This window comes from Brienomyrus brachyistius, chromosome 15, assembly GCF_023856365.1.
Source record: "Brienomyrus brachyistius isolate T26 chromosome 15, BBRACH_0.4, whole genome shotgun sequence".
Taxonomy (NCBI): Eukaryota; Metazoa; Chordata; class Actinopteri; order Osteoglossiformes; family Mormyridae; genus Brienomyrus; species Brienomyrus brachyistius.
The window spans coordinates 23,413,810-23,435,085 of NC_064547.1; the positions used below are offsets into that span (position 1 = coordinate 23,413,810).

The window sequence follows — 21,276 nt, forward strand, 5'->3', positions numbered from 1 at the left end:
AGAGCAAGTCAGAACTGAGTGTGGCTGTTCTTTCCCACCTCACTTCGAGAAACTGTGGTTTGCAACCATAATGTGAACATTGAGGAAAATGATGAAGTAGAGTTTGCTGGACATAGCTATAGAAAAGGCCAATCAAAAAACTGATTCTGGTAATTAGGAGTCACAGATTTAAGGTTGATAATATATAGGATTACAGGTTACCTTGGTTTGCAACTGGTGCCCCATTCTGGGTTACTGCCCTTACTCCCGCCTACAGCCTCTGGGATAACCAATGGACCCCTTCAATAAGTGGGTACAGAAAATGGATGGATGGACTATTTCTTAAGGCTAAGCTTGCTTATGCAGGATGAAAATCTGAAATATGTAATGTGAAACAGTATTGCAACATCGCATGTTCTGGTATCGAGGCACATGAAAAGCGGCTTGTTATATAATGCACACGACCCCGCTCCAAAATAGTAACAGTGCTCCAATTCAAGAAAATCAGGCAGGCACATTGCTAGCACATCGTTAATTTATTAATCGCTCTCTTTATTGGATTTACAGATACCAGGATAGTAATGTTTCACTGAATTTGATCATAAATGTATACAATTGGTCGTAGGTGATGAGTGACACATCATTCCAGTCACATACAGCTGTTTGACATGTTTATATGGTTGTGGTGGCAATAGAGCATCAAGGGAAACCCGGGCACTGAGTCCGTCACACAAAGCTTTGCTCTCACGCTCTCGATCTTCACCTATCATGCTCATCAATATCGGGCCAGCTGCCCTGTGCCTGTGAAACTGTACTGTGATATTCTGTGCATCTCTCTTCTTGGTTTGTCATTGGGTCGGTTTGTGTGTTGTGTTTATTATACATGCATCTAAAATGGGCTACTTAGTGGACGCACCAAAATAGGGTAAGTAGACTGGAAATGCCCCCGGTTCCACACACCCCAACTGCAGCATGTTTGACTAGACGGTCACACACCTGGGTACCATCTGTACGCTACCGATAGCAGTGTGAGACTTAAGCCACGCATATGGGAGACCAGCTGGCCATTGCTCATAGAAACATACAGCGAATAATTTTGCTGTCCTTATCAAACATAAATTACCTTTAGCTTTAAAAAAATATGTCCGACAATTTATTTGCATGTGATTAATTTACACACTTGAGATTGAGAGGTAACTAATACAGCGAACCTGAATGTAGGTTCTTAAATAATTCAGTTACATAGCTTCTAATTTAGCTAAATGTGGCAGGTTTTTATAGCTGTCAAATAGGGACCCACAGTAAGACATAGGGTGGTTGATTATGCAGATTTACAGTGTTTAAATGTCTAAAAACATCTTAATTTTGGTTTCAGAAGGACCTTTGTTGTGTTGATAGGATGTTAATAATGTTTTATATTTACTTTTCTTTTATTTTCTAGTAATTGTGCTGGATTTTGTTTTTCTGTAGTGGTTTTTGTGTTATATGCATTTTTGTGTGAGTATATATTATATATAAATATATATATTCTGTAGCCTTTATTTAGTAAAGTATTTAGTTATTGTGCTGTCTCTTTTGTTGAATTACAAATGATGCCAGGAAACAAGAAGCACATGACGCCTGACTAAGCCTCCCTTTGTTATCTGTGTGTGTCAACGCGCAGTGTACAGTATGTGTGTTGCTCTTTCGAGAATTAAGACACGTATCTTTGAGCACTTGGACTGTCTTCAACTTCCTAGCAGCTCTTCTTCAATCTAGCCTTTACGTAACAGCCAAAACAGCACAGATATCGGCAGCAGTATGTAATTGTGCAGTGACACCCAGTGACCCTCTTAGCGTAGAACACTTTGGACTGATTTGGACCGTACATTTTATGCATTTTTCAGACCGGTCATCTCGGTGTGTTAGCACAAAAACATAATCCCTTGGTTAAAGGGTTATGCCTTCATTTAATTCACTATTTATGATATTGTATGAGGCATATGAATCACTGCTAATGGGGAATTAAATTGCAGTGGTAAAGGCTGGATTTTCTGACGGCTAGCTGCATAGCTATATTTCAGTGTGTGGTCCTGAATGTCCCTTGGTTCAGAGAAGCTGTTCTGATAGCCGGTGTGCTCCTTTTTTAGTTTATCACTTTTAGAGGAGTTCGACTGTAGCTGCAATGAGCTGGAGGTCCTTCCGCCCACCATTGGCTACCTCCACAACCTGCGGACGTTCGCTGCTGACGAGAACTTCCTCTCAGAATTGCCCAGAGAGGTAAGGCTCACTGGTCCATATGGTTTGTTATTCTAATTAACAGGCGTCAAGTGTGATTTAATGGAGGACAACAAATAAAATGTGTAGCTGTCTGATAGTAATCAATGTCAATATGAAGAGGAAATTATGATCGTATTACAGGGGATTCTGTATATCAGCCGATTTGGAGATACAGATATACATTTTGAGCCAGAGATGGACGTAAAGGGTGAGGCCATATTACTGTTTACATGTCTGGGAATAGAGATAGGTGAAGCCACATCACTGGTCACATGTCTGGGAATAGAGATAGGTGAAGCCACATCACTGGTCACATGTCTGGGAATAGGGAGGGTGAAGCCACATCACTGGTCACATGTCTGGGAATAGGGAGGGTGAAGCCACATCACTGGTCACATGTCAGGGAATAGGCAGGGTGAAGCCACATCACTGGTCACATGTCAGGGAATAGGCAGAGTGAAGCCACATTACTGGTCACATGTCTGGGAATAGGGAGGGTGAAGCCACATTACTGGTCACATGTCAGGGAATAGGCAGGTTGAAGCCACATCACTGGTCACATGTCAGGGAATAGGCAGGGTGAAGCCACATCATTGGTCACATGTCTGGGAATAGCAGCGTAATGTACAGCAGGGCCAAACTTCTGTCTCATTATACATGCACTGATTGGATGTACTTCAGCTGCCCACATTGCTGGAAGCTTCCAGCTTAACTGAAGTGGAACAGGGTGGCATGACTGCCTCCAAATGCTTCATATCAGACTAAACCAGCCAGATGTAGAAAGTACAGTAGGCACATTAAAACACCACTATCATAAGAGGCGCATTTGAGTGTAGAAGCTTCTGTTTTATAGTGTCATTTTGTTAGCAGAAAAAAGAAGCAGGCCATCTCCTGGGTGTCGTACCAGTGATGCTGAAAAAGAAAGCTGTGTACTCTGGTAAAAAATAACCATGCTATTGTCCACTGCAGGATATAGGTGTGAGAGCGCAGTGACGCAGCACGGCCATCACGAGCTTTTCCATTTCAACTGTGTTTGCAGATTGGGAACTGTAAAAACGTCACGGTCATGTCTCTCCGCTCCAACAAGCTGGAATTCCTGCCTGAGGAGATCGGTCAGATGACCAAGCTGCGCGTTCTCAACCTCAGTGACAACAGGTGCCCCACGCCGATATCACGGGATGTCCCCCGTCCCCCTACAAACACATCCTCCTTACAACCGCGGCTAAAGCTGAACAAATGATAAATATCTTTGGGCACTGAATGCAGGCTATCATGCTCTGTTTTGTATGAGTCGAAAGCTGTTATTAAAGGAGAGATTTGTAATTACCAATCCTTGATTATAAACTGTGTAGCAGACAAGCCCCTGGTACACTCTACTGTGCATTATACTTACTGCCATTAGGTCCCAGCACTTGGCCTGTATGATGTACACATTACTCATTCTGCAATATCAGCCCTCCGTTATTACACAAGCTCATTTAAGCTCTCGTGGGCGTGGACGTTTTATGCTCTCGTGAGACATGCCAAGTATGGTCGAGCACTCCAGCTGTGCAGATGGTATCCCAACCAAGGTGCATCATGTTATTATTTTTCTTTATTAGCTCATTAAGGTAACAGAAGTACCTCCCCCAGCCCACCAGCGTCATTAAGGACGCTGTTCATGAGATATTTGGATGCTCAGCCTGCGATTAAACCAACGTGGGGTGATTAAACCATGCTAAATAACAACCTGGCTTAGCTAGCACACGGCTGAGGGGACGATGCAGAATGAGCAGGTGCTGCTCGTAGCTGAGGCTCTGTCTCCACTGCAAGACAGACCGTGATGAACCGGCTCCCGTCACATTTGGCCAAGTAGGCGGTGACAGGCACTGCTGGCAGCTAAGCGTTTCGAACGAGCGCTCACTGTATCCTGTGATGGTTCCAGGCAGATACGGGGGCTGTAAAAATAATCACAGTGTCATTCCGAATTTACACGCATAATGGAAACATGCGCTGGATTAGCCTTGAAGGTATCAGAGGAGTCATCCCAATTATCCTGTGTCCTTGTCACTGGTCAGGAAGTTTTCATTTTTGTATGTTGGAAGGTCATGCGGACAGTAATACATTAGCTATTAGGGAGACTAATTATGGCAATAAATCAAATTTACAATTTGTACCCTTCCTTTTTCATGTTCTGTCTTTTTAAATCCCATAAGAGCTTTTTATATTAAATGGACTGCCTTGCTTTCTTAAGAGCTTAGAAAAGATATATATATATATATATATATATATATATATATATAGAGAGAGAGAGAGAGAGAGAGAGAGAGAAAGAGATGCTCTGCTCCTACAGATGCTCTTTTGCTCTTGTTCCCTAACAGGTTAAAGAACTTACCTTTCACTTTCACAAAGCTGAAGGATCTCGCTGCACTATGGTTATCAGACAATCAGGTGTGTTTGTACATCTACTGTCTCCAAGGCATTATTTTATGCTCCTATGATAGTTTTCAATATAAATAGTGTTTATTATAAAATCTATATTGCATTAAACACTGGCTCATATCGCTCTCACTGTATGTAAGTTTGCGCCTTTCACTATATCAGTCCTGTTGGATGCACCGTACCCGCCATTCTACCTCTCTCATTATCGCTTCTGTGTTTATTACTTACTGTTTATGTATTTATTTCTCACATGTACTTGTCGTAAATGCTCCAGCTGTATATGTTGCATTGTACTTGCCACTCTGCACATAAGAATTCCACTCCCTTCCTATATTTGTATAAACTGTAAAGTGACAGTAGACCTGAATATGAATATGAGTCTAAAAGCAGATATTTGAATGAACCATCCATGGAAACCACCCAAAAATGATTACAGCTCGCATACATGCATCGAAGTGTGTGAATGATTTCCCTTATATAGGCATGGCGGCTCTTGCTGTAATGCACAGCACTGTAACGCACAGCACTGTGACGCACAGCACTGTAACTCACAGCACTGTAACGCACAGCACTGTGACGCACAGCACTGTAACGCACAGCACTGTGACGCACAGCACTAACGCACAGCACTGTGACGCACAGCACTGTAACTCACAGCACTGTAACACACAGCACTGTAACGCACAGCACTGTAACGCACAGCACTGTGATGCATAAATGTGACTTGTGATCCCTTTGTGCCTTTGCAGTCCAAAGCCCTTATCCCCCTTCAGACGGAGGCACACCCAGAGACCAAGCAGAGGGTCCTCACCAATTACATGTTTCCTCAGCAGCCACGCCACGATGAAGGTTGACCCACAGTGCCCCCTGTTGGCTCTCGTGTTGTGACACAGTCACTCATCACCAGGAACAACATAGAGCATTCACATTTGGGGGTCAAACCCAGGCTCTTTCAGATGGAGCTATACCTGAACAGTAGATCTGTGACGTATACACATCTTCGGAGCTCTAGGTTGCTCTACAGAGAGCCTTGGGGAAGAAGCAGGTGGTGAAACAGATTGGCATGCCAGGGGTCTAGGTGACATCAGCTTTAGTGGCTGATTTCAGCAGCAGTTTAGCCCTGTTTCAGGAACGTTAAACAGAATACAACATTTCCCAGATTGCAAGCGGCAGATGTTTACGGCAGTATCTTTCGATCCAGTCCTCAGAGATCCTGGACAGTCCACGTTTTTGCTCCCGGAGGGAAGCAAAGATGAGGACTGTCTGGCAGGGAGCTGGGAGGGAGCGAAAACATGCGCCATCTGGGAGTCCCAAGAAACACTGGTTCGAGCACTCATAGTAAAGCTGCATTTAGACGAAGTATGTAGAGTGTAAATTGTACAAGATACAATACATTGTAAACCATGTATGGCCACCTTCCACTTTTAAAAACTAGAGTTACTGACCAATATGACCAGTGTGCATTTAATCTTGATATCTATTAATGTCCCAGAGCTATCCAGCTATCATTCGGTGTTTTAAGGCTGATTAGACCATCAATAGTTCAGTGCAGATCGCCATGGTGAATAGCAACACCAGTAGCAGTGTTGGCTCTGATGGTGCCTTTTTCTGTCTCATACAGATTACCAGTCAGACAGCGACAGCTTTAACCCCACCCTGTGGGAAGAGCAGAGGCAGCAGCGAATGACAGTGGCCTTTGAGTTTGAGGAGAAGAAAGATGACGAGGACAGCTCCGGCAAAGTCAAGGTAGTCACACTGCTCAATGTCACACTGTGTCCAGCACTCTCCCGTGTTGGTCTAGCACACTGCCCTTTCCCGGCTGGGTTTCACGATGGGGTTTTATGGGGGAACACTGAGGATGAAGAGAAGAGAGTCATACTGGTGACTTCAAAATAACATCAGTATTCATAATAGTGATTAGGCGCAGTAGCATTTGCTGCATCCAACAGGCAGCACAAGACCAAAGCCTGGATATGCAGTTATGATGAAAACTCGCGTCAGGCCGCTTAGATGAGAATCCGTCTCAGCAGGAGCCTTTGGTGCAGGCTCTCGGTGTCTTGAGTATTGGCCTCTTAGGAGCATTGACTTATTTTAATTAATGCGTTGCATGCAAAGCCCCCCTATGAGCTGGCAAAGTACATCTGTTTCGTTGGAAGGTTGTTATATAGTGCCGAGCCACAACGGTCCCTCCAGATTACCTCTCTTTTTTTAATGAGAGCTTCGCCATCCTTATCAGATGCTCTTGGATTAATGTCGGGGGAGGGGGGGGAGGTGTGATTTTGCATGTTAAGCTTCTATACCTGTGATCGGAAAGTCGCTGGTTCAAATCCCATACCTAGCAGAGTGATGTCATCATTGGGCCCTTGAGCAAGGCCCTTAACCTCCAATTCCTGCCAAAACACTGGTTGACCCCGCCCCCCGAGCCCTACTTTTTCATGTTGCTTTAGACAAAACTGTATGCAAAATAAATGCAAAAATATGCTAACTGAGTTCAACCTGTCACACAGAGCCCACAAGAAAGCTTAATATCTCATGCATAAGTATTATTTATTTTTTTGTATTTTGAAGCTGGCCGGGATAGGATTTTGTTTTTAATGTTCCTAAGTGTTTACATTTCTGTGAGAATAATGATAGCTGAAAACTATGTCACATGGTACTGTCAGGCTAAGATAGGGATGATTACAGGCAAAGGGGACACCTAGCCTTCTATAACAATTTAAAAACAGCACAGATACCATATTTATACCGATAGCCTTGAAAAAAAAACGCATGTTAAGTCAAGAGCTGCGCTAATTACCTGTTCTCAGGTAAAGAGCATTATCCCCAATCCCACGGGCATTAGTTAGGGCTGCATGATGAGTAGAGACGGGGCGGGCGTTCTCGCCGTCTTTACGCTGTGTACCTCCACTCAGGTGGAGATCAATCTGAAGCGCTACCCTACCCCTTACCCAGAAGACCTGAAAAACATGGTGAAGTCAGTGCAGAACTTGGTGGGAAAGACTAGTCATGCACTGAGCACTGAGAAGTGCTCCTCTGGGACCAACATGGAGCACCATGCCGTGGACAAGTATGAAGCCAAGTGGCCCATTGCACCTAAGGAGGTAACGGCTCAGGACACCACTAGGCAGGGGAATCCCGCGTGTAATGCACGGATGACTGTTCTACTTAGCTAGTGCTCTAATAGTTCTAGGTTATGTCACGTCTACCAAGGGCTTTAAAACCAGAATGGAAATCTGCACGTTATCTATTATGTGACAGTTTGTGGTCGAGCTTGACATCTGTTCCTTCTAAAATCAGGTGATGGATAGAGATGCCAAAGACTTCCCGAAAAGTCAGATGACAGAGCAGGGTAACATCCATAACTCTGTCATGGAGATCCCAAGGCGCAAGGAGAAGGAGGATTTGACTGAAAGCTCAGAGGTACTATTCCCATGTAATTGCAGGTGATATTAGGTCAGTGTCACAAGTAATAATAAATTAACAGTGTGCCTAAGAAACGGTATGTGAGTTTTATTGATAATTTTGCCATTATATCTTTACCCCAAAGTAATGGAGTAAACACCAAACCCTGCAGAATTGGCTTGAAATTATAAGATGTATTGTAGGTGTGTTAGTGGAGAATGTATAATGGCCTCATTTGCATTCTGGGATTGGGTTTTTTTTTTAATACTAGATAGATATTATAGAGTTGTCAGAGGATGGTGCGTCAGTGTTAAAGCATCTATTCAGTGCTGCTCTGCAGCTCAGCAGGCATTTCTGAGGGTGTGTAATTGAAGCTGGGATTTTGTAGGTGAAACCTGCAGAGATCAGGAGAACCTTTCATCTCTCAAATGCTCTGACCGCCTGATGGCTACATTGTAAGCATTCCTCATGTGACTAGCCATTAGTTTATTTTCTCCTCTGTCTGACTGTACTTTATAGGATGCCTAATACAGTACTACTTAATATGTCAAAATTCACCTAAAAGAAATGTATTTGCTAAAGGAATGGCAGCTGGTGTTAAAATGCATCATTCATGCATCATTCAACCATCCACCTAACTAGAGAGTCCATGGAGCAGTTTCTATAACAGTAATGTGAAATAAGTGTTTAATATTTCTATATGTCCTTTCTAATATTTGCCATACTCTTCTGAAGATGACTGGGGACATTAAAGGATTATTATTATTATTATTATTATTATTATTATTATTATTATTATTATTATTATTATTATTATTATTATTATATTAGTAGTAGCAGTAGTAGCAGTAGTAGTAATAGTATCGTTTTTTGCTGTGCTGTTAGTGTTCCTGTTGTTTCGCTGTCTTTGATGAAGTTTTAAAGTCCAGAGCTGTGGCCCAGATGTATTGTTCTGTCTATAATGCTTATAATGGCCGGGGATGGATGTACAGATATTTGAGAGATATAGTACAGTATGCTGAAGATATTTCATAAACATGCTGGTTTGTGTAGTTGAGGAGTGTTTATCGCGGTTAAGAGGAAGCGGCTGGAAGCAGCTGTGTCAGATCCACTGTCCTGCAGCGTCTGGGCCCCTCACCAGCCCTAGAGGATGGTCACTTTCTGAAAGTCTTAGCGAGTTTATCACTAGGCTTCCCAGTAGCATTCATTTCCATTCGTTTAAGCTGAAAAGCTCACCTCCACCTCCACCTACACAAAGCCTCACTGTGTGGAGTATCCGGCTGCTCTCTCCGCAGACCAAACGAAACGTCTGGCCTGTCTCTCTTTTCATCGCCACATGAGTTTGTGTTATGCTTTTTCCTCCCCAAGCTACACTGAAAGTGCCCCCCCCCCCCTAAAAAAAAATGCTGGAACAAGATCGGGGAATGGGGACAGGATTGCCATTACACATCCTTCTAAATATCACACATTTTGCTTTCTAATTCCATGGATTTCCTTCCCATTCTTTGTGTGTTTGTTTGTTTGTGTTTCTTTCTGTGTTTGTCTGTTTGTTTTGATTAGATTTCTTTTCACCGCGTCGATACCAAGCTGCCACAGCCAGAGAACATGAACCTGTCCGTAACATCTTCCTGTTTCTGCCTCATAGTAAGTGGCTGTCAAATCAGACGACCCAGATTCACGCCTTGGATTACAGCAGATTCAGCCTTTTCAGAGAACCTCAGAGAATCACTGCACTGTTTGGCTGCTATACATGGTTTTTCAATGAAATGCTAATGAGTTCTAGACAGGAGGTGTTAGGGTAAAACAAGTATCTTAGAAATGGACTGTCTGAAACATCAAATTAGATTAACACTTTTGCGTCAGCATACTGTTCTTATCAAACTTGCCTGTTGCTTTCACACCTTCCATTGACAATCAGGCCAGTGTGTGACACCTTTATGATTACAGTAGTCTCTCCGGTTCCACGGGTGATACGATAATAGTGAACCATCTGCAGAATGCAAGATGAAAATGATTTTCCTGTACATACACATGGTAAAGGTGAATTACACTGTGAGACATCACTAACATTAAATACAGTAATAGTAAAGTGCATTATACATTATACTGTACTGAACTGTTTATGGAATGATTGGGATTCTGAGGTTTTAGCCTCATTCTCATGAGACGATATAGCAATGAAAAAATATTATGTATCAAGGGATGACGGAATAATGAAAGTCATGGTTTTTATACCACTCAAAGGCCGAAGGAACAATGAAAACATATAGGCTACTGTTACACATTTTACAATTTTTTGGACCACGGTAACTGAAACCGTGGATACTACTGTACTAGACAGCACATTAAATATCAGCCCATCTTTGAGGAGGAAAAGATACAGTGATACGGCCTAAGGGTTCTCTGCATGTGAGTGTTTCAGAAAGAAGCAACTCACAGAAAAGCAGGGCTCCCTACAAGAGAGCTGCTGGTTTGATCACAGCACCACCAGGTGAAGTAGCGTTGATGCAGGCTCCATTTTCTGTTGAGCCGGGAATGCGATACATTTTCCATAGTGTACCTAATGGAATAGCAAAGTCTAGATTTAGTGCAATGGGAACTATAGATTAATGTATAAAAACGCATGTAATAAAGTTGAGATGTTTTTATATAGCAGGTATAAAGTCAAATGAAAAATTCTTGGTTGTACAGTGCACAAGCATGTGGCACTGAAGTTGATATGCATTCTTCATGAAGTAACACCAGGGTATGGAGTTGTGAAATCAGAGGAGAGCACTTCTGTGTGCAAAATGACATGCATTATTAAGAGAGAAATGTAATGGTCTGAAGACATACTTCAGACTTGTTTCTCGGATTACTTTTTTCATCATTGGTCACATGCAGTAGGTGACACAGGATTACATCATTTCAAAGAGCACTGGTATGAAGTAACTATTGAACTGCAGATGACTCTTGACCAGGAATAACAAATCTCTGGGTTCTTGTTGTAGTCCCAAGCAAGGATGCTATCCTATACGCAATGAAACTGTAAGATGCGTAGCCATATTTTCAATTCAAAATAAACATCCGCTACACAGTGCCAGTACATTCATTGAAGAACATCACTCGCAGCTCACAGATTACCAGAGGTGGAGATTTCAGGTCCAGAGAGTACAAATCCAGACCGAGATTTTGTTTCAACCAACCAGTTCAATACTCTGTGACTGTGACTCTTTGTACTCAACTGGTTGATTGAAACAAAATCTCGGTCCAGATTTGTATTCTCTGGACCTGAAATCTCCACCTCTGCAACTTACTCTTTAAAAATCCACCCATCTTCCAAACACTGATCATGAGTAAGTTCAAAGAGGGCCTGGAGTACGCCCTGGACAGGATGCCATACACACACAACAAACCACTAAGGCAAGATGCGTTTCAAGTTTTATTGTCACCTATTCAGGAAACAGTGAAATTACTGTGCCTGGGGCGGTGGGTGGCAGCAAAGGACAGACAGCAGGACTATACAGGACGAGACAAAACAAAACGTGATAATAATCCTGCATTCAATTATTTCTCTCCGTGTCACGAAAATGTCATGAAACGTCACGAAAAATGCCATTTCCAGTCGGAGACACGCGTCTTTTATGACGTTGACGTCGGACAGAATTGTAAGGGATGAGGTAGCTATGTGGAATGTGTCAATAGGTAACGGTGTGAAGTGCAGATCCGCAATTAATTTAAGTGCAGTGTTCTTCGACATACACACCAGAGGTTTAACTCACACCCTTAGAGGGGTGAGGCAACAGTACTGGGTACTCAGGTACCATGCTGGTGTTTCTCTTATAAATATGTTTTAGTGCGAGATATTAAAATTGAATCATATCATTTTATAAGCTGTGGAATTTGAAATGAGATACTGTGGAAATTAATGTGACTATACACAGAATTATTCATTGTTATTGTTGTTTTGTTGTGGTTGTTGTCAGTGATGTCATCATCATTGGTGACGATGATGATAATAATAATGGTAATTAAACCTAATTTTTATTGCGACAGCTACTTTTATCAGCTCTGGGAGTCTCTCCTGCTGATTTCCCTTGTACACTTTCCCAGTCCTAATATATCCTTCCATATATATGCACTGAACAATACCTGAGTGTCACGCCTCTGTTCACCTGTCAGGTTGGCAATTTCTGGCAAAGGCATGGCCTGTTTGTACAGATCAGAGTGACCCCAACAAATGCAATTCTCTTTGGCGGAAAAAGAATGACGTTAATGCCTTAAAGGGGAATTCACCAAAAAACTGCATCAGTTCCTCACATGTTCAAATTATATTGTACTATGTACATGCGTTGTAGAAAACTAGTCCCTTATGGAATGGCAATCATAATTGGGAAAACACCCATTCACTCAGCCATACACAAAAGGTTATTTATTGAGGTAAAATTCATATACTGTGTAAAATGCTAGCACCTTTCAGTATTTACTGTAGAATCTGCACCCACCTAATTTTTTCTGATTGTCATGTGTCACTGTTATTGACTTTTTAAATGAATGTTTCTAGTAACATTGAATTAGAGTAAGAACTCGCCTATATATTTCTGGCTTTGCATGTATCGGTTGACAGTGAGGAAGAAATGCACCCTGGGTAATGAAACCCGTCTACCAGTATTAATCAAAACAGCAGCAAACAGAAGAAACTGCATGTTTTGATTTGTTGTTAAAATGACTCGGTACAGTATAGATAGTAACAGTGTAGATTCCTGCTATGTGAAACAACAAGAGTAACAGTGAATGATCAGATTTGGAAGGAGCCCTCTGTCCGTGTCTTTCCGCAGGATTCCCTCGGAGGCTCTCCTAACGACATTCGCATTTCTGACATGCGACCCACTTTGGTGGAGACCTCTATGTACAAACCAAAGGTTGTCTTACTAGGCAAAGATAAGAAAGGTGAGTGATTCTTTGGGGGTCTCCTTGCAGTCCTTGTGGGGTTTTTTTTTTTGCATCTTTATTAGCTTCAAAAAGTTGTAATTGTAGCATATTTGTTAATCTCAGTCCCCACATAAGTATCTATTTACACCACAATCTTTTTTTATAAAGTAAAAGAAACAAAAAAATCCGCTGGTCATTATCATAAAGCGCTTCCACGGGCACCCCCAGTCTGAGGCAAAGTGAAACTGGCTGGCAAATCAGAGCCCCCTCAGAAGTTGGTACCCTGGCAGCCGCCTGCTTTGCCTATGAGACTGACCGGCCCTGAGTGCTGCAGTTATATTCTGATATTTACATGCTACTGATATTTAAAAAAAATAAAGCAAAGATTTGTATTTTCACCCCTGAAGTTTAATTGAACATATGCATTGCAGTAGCCCAGTCAACCAGTATGCATAGTATTATAATTAAGGATTATTATTAAAATATATGGGCATAAAAATGTGCATTTCAGCAATACATCATTCAGCACTGCACTTTACACATAGTATTCGGTGATTATATTTCCTTAGTGTTATTGCATTTAAAAATGCGGAACCTTGGTTTTGTGTGTCAGAGTCGACAGATGAGTCAGATGCAGAAAAAATGCACGGCCTGAACAACAGTGGATCCTCGGCGACCTACTCGGACTACTCGCCGTCGCAGGGCTCCTCCGGCTCGTCCAATCCCCCAGGCACCGTGTCTGCACTCCAGCCAGTCGGAAAGGAAGGAGTGTCCCAAACGCACTGGACTAACAGGTGGAGAGTCTGCACAGAGCTACTGCAGTCACACTCCTGTATGTTGGCAGGGCTTTTTGATGAGCCTCTAGGCCAGTGAAGGTTCCACCCTTTATAGGTTGGCTAGCATTCTGAGTAGGACACCATGTATTAATCCATGACCATGCATTTTCCTAATCATTCGTCTGGGGGGGGCGGGTTAGACTTTTTATCCACAAGCGCCACTTAAAGGATGATCAGGGATCTGCGGGTTCTCACTGCCTGGCATTGTGTGCCCAGGTTGGCACTACTTCACAGCAGCTTGCAGTGAGTAGTGAGAAACGAGCATGTTTGACTTGGCGAGAGCGTCGGCCGTGTGCCCAGCGTGCCGCTAGTGCATCCAGGTGGGTGTGGAAAGCTCAATCAGCCGCAGAGTGGCAACGGGCCAGAAACTGAAAGAAATAACTGCTGAAATCTAATAAGTATTATGGGTAACTTTCACATTATTACTCTCCACAATCTCATATCTGTAATACTAATGAAAATCTGATGTTTCATGCCTTATGTAGCTGTTGGTGATGTCTGTACCCTGAGAGGATTGTCATTACAGCCCATGCACTGTAATGAACGTAGTGCTTGCTATCTGCATATATGTTTTTCACATTAAACTCTGTGCTGAAACATCACAGATTTGCCCTGAGTTGGAAATTCACTGTCACACATTATAAAAAATATAGTGGTACATAAAAAATGTAATGCTCTAATTTGTTAATTTAATAATAAGAACAATGATGATCCAGTTTCTCGGTCTTGGACGGATCATGCATTATTGGTAAGTACTCCTCAACTTTACGCCAAGGAAAGTAAGGTTCTGAAAAAGAGTGGCTCAGTCTGGGCTTAATTCCTGAAAAGGAAGGTGAACAGAGCTGTACAGGGCAGTGCAGGTCTAGGACCCATTTTGCGGCATTGAAATACTGTATAGCATCAAAACGCCGTTCACGTATTCACTCACAGAAAATGGGTACTTATTCTGTAGAACCATCCATCCATCCATCCATCCATTTTCCAAACCGCTTATCCTACTGGGTCGCGGGGGGTCCGGAGCCTATCCCGGAAACAATGGGCACAAGGCAGGGAACAACCCAGGACGGGGGGCCAGCCCATTGCAGGGCACACTCACACACCATTCACTCACACACGCACACCTACAGGCAATTTAGCAACTCCAATTAGCCTCAGCATGTTTTTGGACTGTGGGGGGAAACCTGAGTACCCGGAGGAAACCCCACGACGACATGAGGAGAACATGCAAACTCCGCACACATGTGACCCAGACGGAGACTCGAACCTGGGTGCCAGAGGTGTGAGGCGACAGTGCTAACCACTGCACCACCATGCTGCCCCTCTGTAGAACCAATCAAATTTATTTTCACCAATAGGATTTTATTAAACTTCAGTTGAAACTTTTTCTTCAAAAATTTGTGTCAAGTTTGTTTATGACACAAAGGTTGAAAAGCCACATTGTTGACAGCAGCAGTATCACCTGCTTTTAAAGTCTATCTTGTTTCATAGAATATGAAGATTAATTGGCAGTGGATTATACCTTGAATTACATGTAATATCAAGGTTTCATCATCTTCATGCTCATATACGCGACCATGTCTCATTTATCTGCCCATCCTTCTACGGTAACTGCTTACCAGACACTTTCTGAGTAACCTACCTTGAATATGGAGAAACTGATGTGCAGGTGATGTACAGACTTCACACAGAATCTCACACAGACAAGTCACAAATCCACCCCTAATCACTGGAGTTTCGGGTTGAACATCAGAACTTGTAAATAAGGCTATTACCATCTTGTACATTCCAGTAATACTTTTACCAAATTTGATGTCATGATGTCAGTGCTTTTTTCCTTTGAATGAACAATTTTAATTATTCCATTTACTTCATTATTTTTAATTATACTGCAGTTCATTTTACAACTTTATTATTATTTTTGTGGTTTGTATACTCTTTGACGCATATTTTTTATTTCCCTTTGCAGTTGTTTTCGATCTAAATACTGTTGCTGAATTGCACAAATTGTCATAGTACTGCTATTTCCTATAGGTTGGCTCAGTCTTTCCCAAAGCCCATTGAGACCAAACCATTGCTAAGCCAAAGGGAGACCCCTCCTTCCAGCACATTGCAACAAAGAAGCGAAAGACGCCCTCTCAGCGACACCTTTGACAGCTGGAATGATACCTCCCACTATGACAACACGGGATTTGTGGCCGAGGAGCCTCCAATTGACAGTTCGAGCAGCGGCAACCCCATGCTAGGCTCCAAACCTAGGAGTAGCTCCGCACACGGGCGCCGGCCCCTCATTCGACAGGACCGGATAGTCGGGGTTCCACTCGAGTTGGAACAGTCTTCCCACACCTTCCATCCTGTCCGCAGCACCCCCGAACCTGGAAATCCTACCCCAACTAACCCCTGGCAGAATTGGACAAGGACCCCCAGCCCCTTTGAGGACAGGACTGCCTTCCCCTCCAAGTTGGAAATCACCCCCGCTAACAGCCCTAACCCAGACCGCAAGGACTTTGAGCAAGACTTAGCTGATCTGCCTGGCACTTTTCCCTCCTCAGGCGCTTGGGGCTTCCTGGACTCACAGGACTCGGGGACGACCAGGAGCCACCCAAATGTTTTTACGCATGTTCAGTGCAGACCGGACTCTGCCAAAAGCGGGTTGATCATCAGCAAAAGCACAGAGCGGCTCTCGCCCATGATGAAGGAGGTGAAGGCTAAGTTCAAAAAGTCGCAGAGCATCGATGAGATTGACATTGGCTCTTACAAGGTGTACAACATACCCTTGGACAGCTACAGCTCCAGCATAGAGAATCAGGGCAGTGTAGACAGGGCAGATCTCCCCCCACCCATCGAACAGAGCATGTCCCGAAGCCAATCTGCTCCTATGCTGGACGATGACATGGACAACTTTGGCATAAACAAGATGTCTCAGCAACAGAAACCTTCCATCCCAAAAAAGGTGTATCAGTTTGACCAAAGCTTCAACCCCCAAGGAGCCATGGAGGTTGTGAATCCTGAAAGGAGGGTCCCACCCCCCTTTCCAAACACCCCCGAGTATATCAACCAACCAGGAAAGACCCTTCCCAAAGAACTTATAAGTCCCCGAGTGTACCGAGGCTATCCCCCTATGGAGCAGATGTTCTCCTTCTCTCAGCCGTCTGTTAACGAGGATGTCATCAGCCACCCATTCCCCACCCAGAGATCCCGACCCGGCTTCCTACGGCGGGCAGACTCCCTGGTCAGTTCCACAGAGATGGCACTCTTTCGCAGAGTAGCTGAAGCCCACGAGCTGCAGTCCAGTGACCGATATGTAAGGCCGCACTTTAAGGGCATGTTGGAACATCAGAATAGCTTGTCCAGCATGGTCGACTCCCAGTTCCACAAGAGGAACGGTCGGTACGAGGATGACTACTCCTCTTACCAGGAGCCCAAAAAGCCAATCATGGGCTACCCCACCAAGAGCCTGACTCAGCGGCGACCCTTGTCTGCCAGGAGCTACAGCACAGAGACCTACGGTGCCTCACAGGCTAGGCCTGTGTCTGCTCGGCCAACCATGGCCGCCCTGCTGGAGAAGCTGCCTTGTGATTACACCTTGAGCACCTGCACTGAGAAGATCCCCGATGGAGACATGAAGCTGCGACCTGTACCCCAGAAGCCAGAGGACAGTTCCTCTAAAATGCCGGTGGACTGGAGACAACAGCTACTGAGACATATAGAAGCTAAAAGATTAGACCGGGTAAGGTGAAAGCTCCCATTGTTGTGTGTTCGTGTGCATCCCCATGCACATCACAGGTAGTAAAGGGCACACCGCAGAAACACTCCACTGTCGGCACCTTCCCACCCCAGCACAGTCAGCCCCGAGGATGTATGACTGTCGTCTTGAACACGTGTCAAGTGTGTTGCTTATAAATGTGTAATTGCTGCAGTAGAAGTACCGGTTGCTTATGAACCTAGAACTCCTACATACGGATATGTATTTCTTGCGCTGAGATTATAAATACATCTTCAGAGTCAGTATTCAATATAAAATTTTCAGTATATTTAGTATAAAATGTATTAATTCATTATTATTATTATGGTTATTTGTTAGAAGAAATGTAATTGCTGAATTATGTTGTTTCCACGTATACACAAACACGAATGCTGATACAGTCAGTATGGAATTATTTTATTTTGTATACCACAGGAATGCCTGTGGAGTGCAGGCCGATTTATATTTCTGCATAGAATCTACGCCGACAAACAGCTCCCCGGAAATGTAGCAACATGCTTAGTCAGCATAGACTACGACGTAGGGTACGCGGCTATGTGGCCCCTACGCAGCAGTATAAATCAGCCATTGCATTGGCTGGTTTCATTAGGCCTTTGTAAAATCCAGCTTTCCCGAAAAATCGTAAAACTGGGGCCTGAAATGGGTTGTATTAAGCTGCATGCGCATTACGTCACGATTTGTGCATAGTGGCCATGCTACCAGGGAATGTCGGGGACGTCCGTCGCACAGATGCATAAAGTTCTGTATTTCTTAAAGGAAAGTTTCATATAAACTAAATGTATAGCAAGTGCTCAGGACTAAGAAAAGATGTATTTTATTTAGGCTAATGGGACTGAGGCATTTCTTCGTATTATCTGAAGTAAGTAATCTACCACACAATTAACCATAAAGTCTAAATGCAGGCGCAATGAGGCGCCGTAACGCTTTCTTAAATGATCATAATGCGTGAATTCCCAGGTTTGTCTTACAGTTGGGTGCCGAACAGAAACTCAAAGAAACTGTTATTTATTACACTCAATAAATACAAACGGGACCACACAGATAATATGCAACGTCAAGTTCACCAGTCGGTTTTCCCTTTTACAGAAGCTCAGTGGCTATAAAAACTCCCACGTTTAGATGACAGAAATAATTTTTGTCCTTAGGAACAAAAGTAGCTAGCCTGATTTATCACTAATGAAGGCTTCCATATATGACAAACCACAAGATGCTACTGCCTGAGCATGTATGTTGAAATTAACTTAATTTACAATGCCACTAAACTTAGGAGGCTAGCGAGTTCATTTATAAGTTCAAGAGCACATCACTGCTGTTTGCTAGTCGTCCTATACTGACATTCAGTCAAAGATATATGTCTATTTTACCGCATACTAATAGGCAATTTGCGCCGATCACCAAAGCAGCTCCTTTCCTTGGAACAATGCCAAGGATGGCGATAGGCTGTATTTAAAAGTCTGTAAGCTAGCCTAGCGATGAACGTTCTTAAAATGGCATTTTATTAAGTATTTTTAATATTTTTAAATACACAGAATACAGTCTCAATTTATTTCATTACAAATTAGCCTACATCTGATTTTTTTCCCGTCCAACAAAATACAAATTACAAAATGCTCAAACGTAAATGAACACGCATTTCAAAAGCATTTCGCTGAAATACTGCCCATCTCTGCCAGTAAAGAAATTCTCTGAACACAGAACGTGCCACTTCCTGACAGTATTGTCGTTCAAGTTCATTCGATCGATGGACCTTAACCAAGTTTTCTGTCACCTTTCTGGCAGCTCTTCAGTCTCTTTGCCTTGATTTATACGATCCGAAGGTATACAACAAAAACTTAGAATCGGGGTTTTCTTGTTGCTGTTGTCACTCTTACCCCGGTAAAATGGCCGCCGCCTCGTTTTCATTTATGCGTACCTTGGACAATGACGTCAGCTTAAGACAACCCATTAGCTAGCTGCTAAATCGTTTCAGTGGCTTTTCATAATTCCTACAAAAAGAGTACAGAAACAAAAATCAGAAAGACCCCTGGTACACTAATTATGGCTCTACATTAACCAAATTAATGAAGGATACCATTAACCAACCAAAAAAGGCTTCATATTTGAATTAATGCAAAATATACACAATATTATTGTGATGTATATTGGTTTAAACAATAAAACTAATTTCGTACTCTATTTCGCATAAAATTCAGTCAGAAATATTTTGTAAAACTTTCATAACAGCTATCTGAAAATCTGAAAGAAATATACAGGACCGGCCTTAGGTATCCAAAAATCAATACGATAGTTATTAAGTTGATGATAATTGATTGTCAGTATTTTATTTTCCGAGATATCTGTTATTATATCTGGTATATAAAACATTTCTATTGCCGAGTATTATACTGCTGTGTGTTACTGTATGTGTCAGTATTAATTATGTACTGTTTGCCCTGTTTGTCAGCTATGCTGTGTGTATGATGTTACTGTGTTTAACCCACGTGGCTGATCTCTCTCTGTCCGACCCCACCCATTCACCCATGTCACGTGATTGTTCCCCAATCAGAGCGCTGCCCTTAAGCACAACACAGTAAACTTCGGCATGCTGTATTCTGGACGCTATGCCGACCCGCATGCCAGCAGAAGCATGACCGTAAATTTTTACAATCATGCAAAGCATGAAAACCAAACAGCACAGTGGCTACCTCTTCTAAATGTGAGTATGAACAAAAAAGCCGTTAACGTTTAGTCCAGCACGGTGTTAACTGCTGCAGAAAGTCTGTCATGTTTTCCTGTATAGACCAGTCAAATTATAAATGAACATAAGCAAAATACACTTGCATGAACACACATAAAATATATTTAAATGTTACTGTTAAACGTTTCATTTCGTTAAAATTCTTCAAAGTTATTTAATATGCATTAATTTGCAGATTTTACATTATTCTTATTACAGCCAATAGAGGGCAGCATATCCGCCTCATATTTTCTTAACAGCTGTGTAATTCCTGTATTGTAAACCAATTAGAAAACGATACTTAGTCACAAAAATGGTACGGTAGTTATCACGGCAAGATAATATTATCATAAAAATCTACGTCAAAGGTGACTGATGTCTGATACTAAGTAATAAAATACATTTTAATCTCACATAGGTGACTGAACTGAACTGAATTAAGCTATATATACAGCAGCCCAAAAACGCATCTTACGGGAACCATCAATATTTGGGAACAATACAAATTAAAAACCACCCATTCCAAAGAAAAGCTTTGTGTTGCTGTGTCTGAAATGGGAACATGTGCGGGCTGCCTGTCCTCCCGCTGTGTCAGCCAGAGGGCGCCAGTGCGCGGTGTCTCTTCCTGCTGCAGTGCGGTATAGGCTCCTCTGTACCTCTGTCACTGACAGTTACCCTCATCTGCATGCCTTCCAGTTTTTATGTCTGTACTGGTAAAGCTGAAGACAATAGAATAGGGTGTATGAATAATTAGTACATTACACACATTGTTTTTATAGATATGAATCTTGAAAATTTCTAGAAAATGATTCCCTTTTTTCTAACGATGCACGCAGAATAATTATTTGCGATGGTTATGAAGTCATTTGTTATAGGGTTATTTGAATGATTTAATATAAAATCCACAATAATGCACTGGTGACAGTTTTTTTTTTTTTTTTGTTATGCTGTGTTTGGAAAGCAGATGTTTGCACTAAGTGTGAGTTTCA

At 42.6% G+C, this 21,276-nt stretch overlaps 1 protein-coding gene across 11 annotated transcripts in view; it reads left to right on the forward strand.

The window, feature by feature from the left end:
- Positions 1–21,276, forward strand: part of lrrc7 (leucine rich repeat containing 7) — a 165,193-nt gene that overhangs the window by 128,868 nt on the left and 15,049 nt on the right. For 4 of the 11 annotated variants that reach the window (XM_048976699.1, XM_048976698.1, XM_048976696.1 and 1 more), the window contains 13 exons: positions 887–904; positions 2,109–2,238; positions 3,278–3,393; positions 4,599–4,668; positions 5,409–5,508; positions 6,281–6,405; positions 7,572–7,760; positions 7,957–8,079; positions 9,622–9,705; positions 12,879–12,990; positions 13,586–13,766; positions 15,840–17,535; positions 20,117–20,266. In XM_048976699.1, coding sequence (XP_048832656.1) covers positions 887–904; positions 2,109–2,238; positions 3,278–3,393; positions 4,599–4,668; positions 5,409–5,508; positions 6,281–6,405; positions 7,572–7,760; positions 7,957–8,079; positions 9,622–9,705; positions 12,879–12,990; positions 13,586–13,766; positions 15,840–17,535; positions 20,117–20,266 — 3,094 coding nt within the window. Of the gene's footprint in view, positions 1–886; positions 905–2,108; positions 2,239–3,277; positions 3,394–4,598; positions 4,669–5,408; positions 5,509–6,280; positions 6,406–7,571; positions 7,761–7,956; positions 8,080–8,449; positions 8,517–9,621; positions 9,706–12,878; positions 12,991–13,585; positions 13,767–15,839; positions 17,536–20,116; positions 20,267–21,276 lie in introns of those variants that run through there. The other 7 variants (XM_048976700.1, XM_048976697.1, XM_048976702.1 and 4 more) reach the window with 7 other exon arrangements.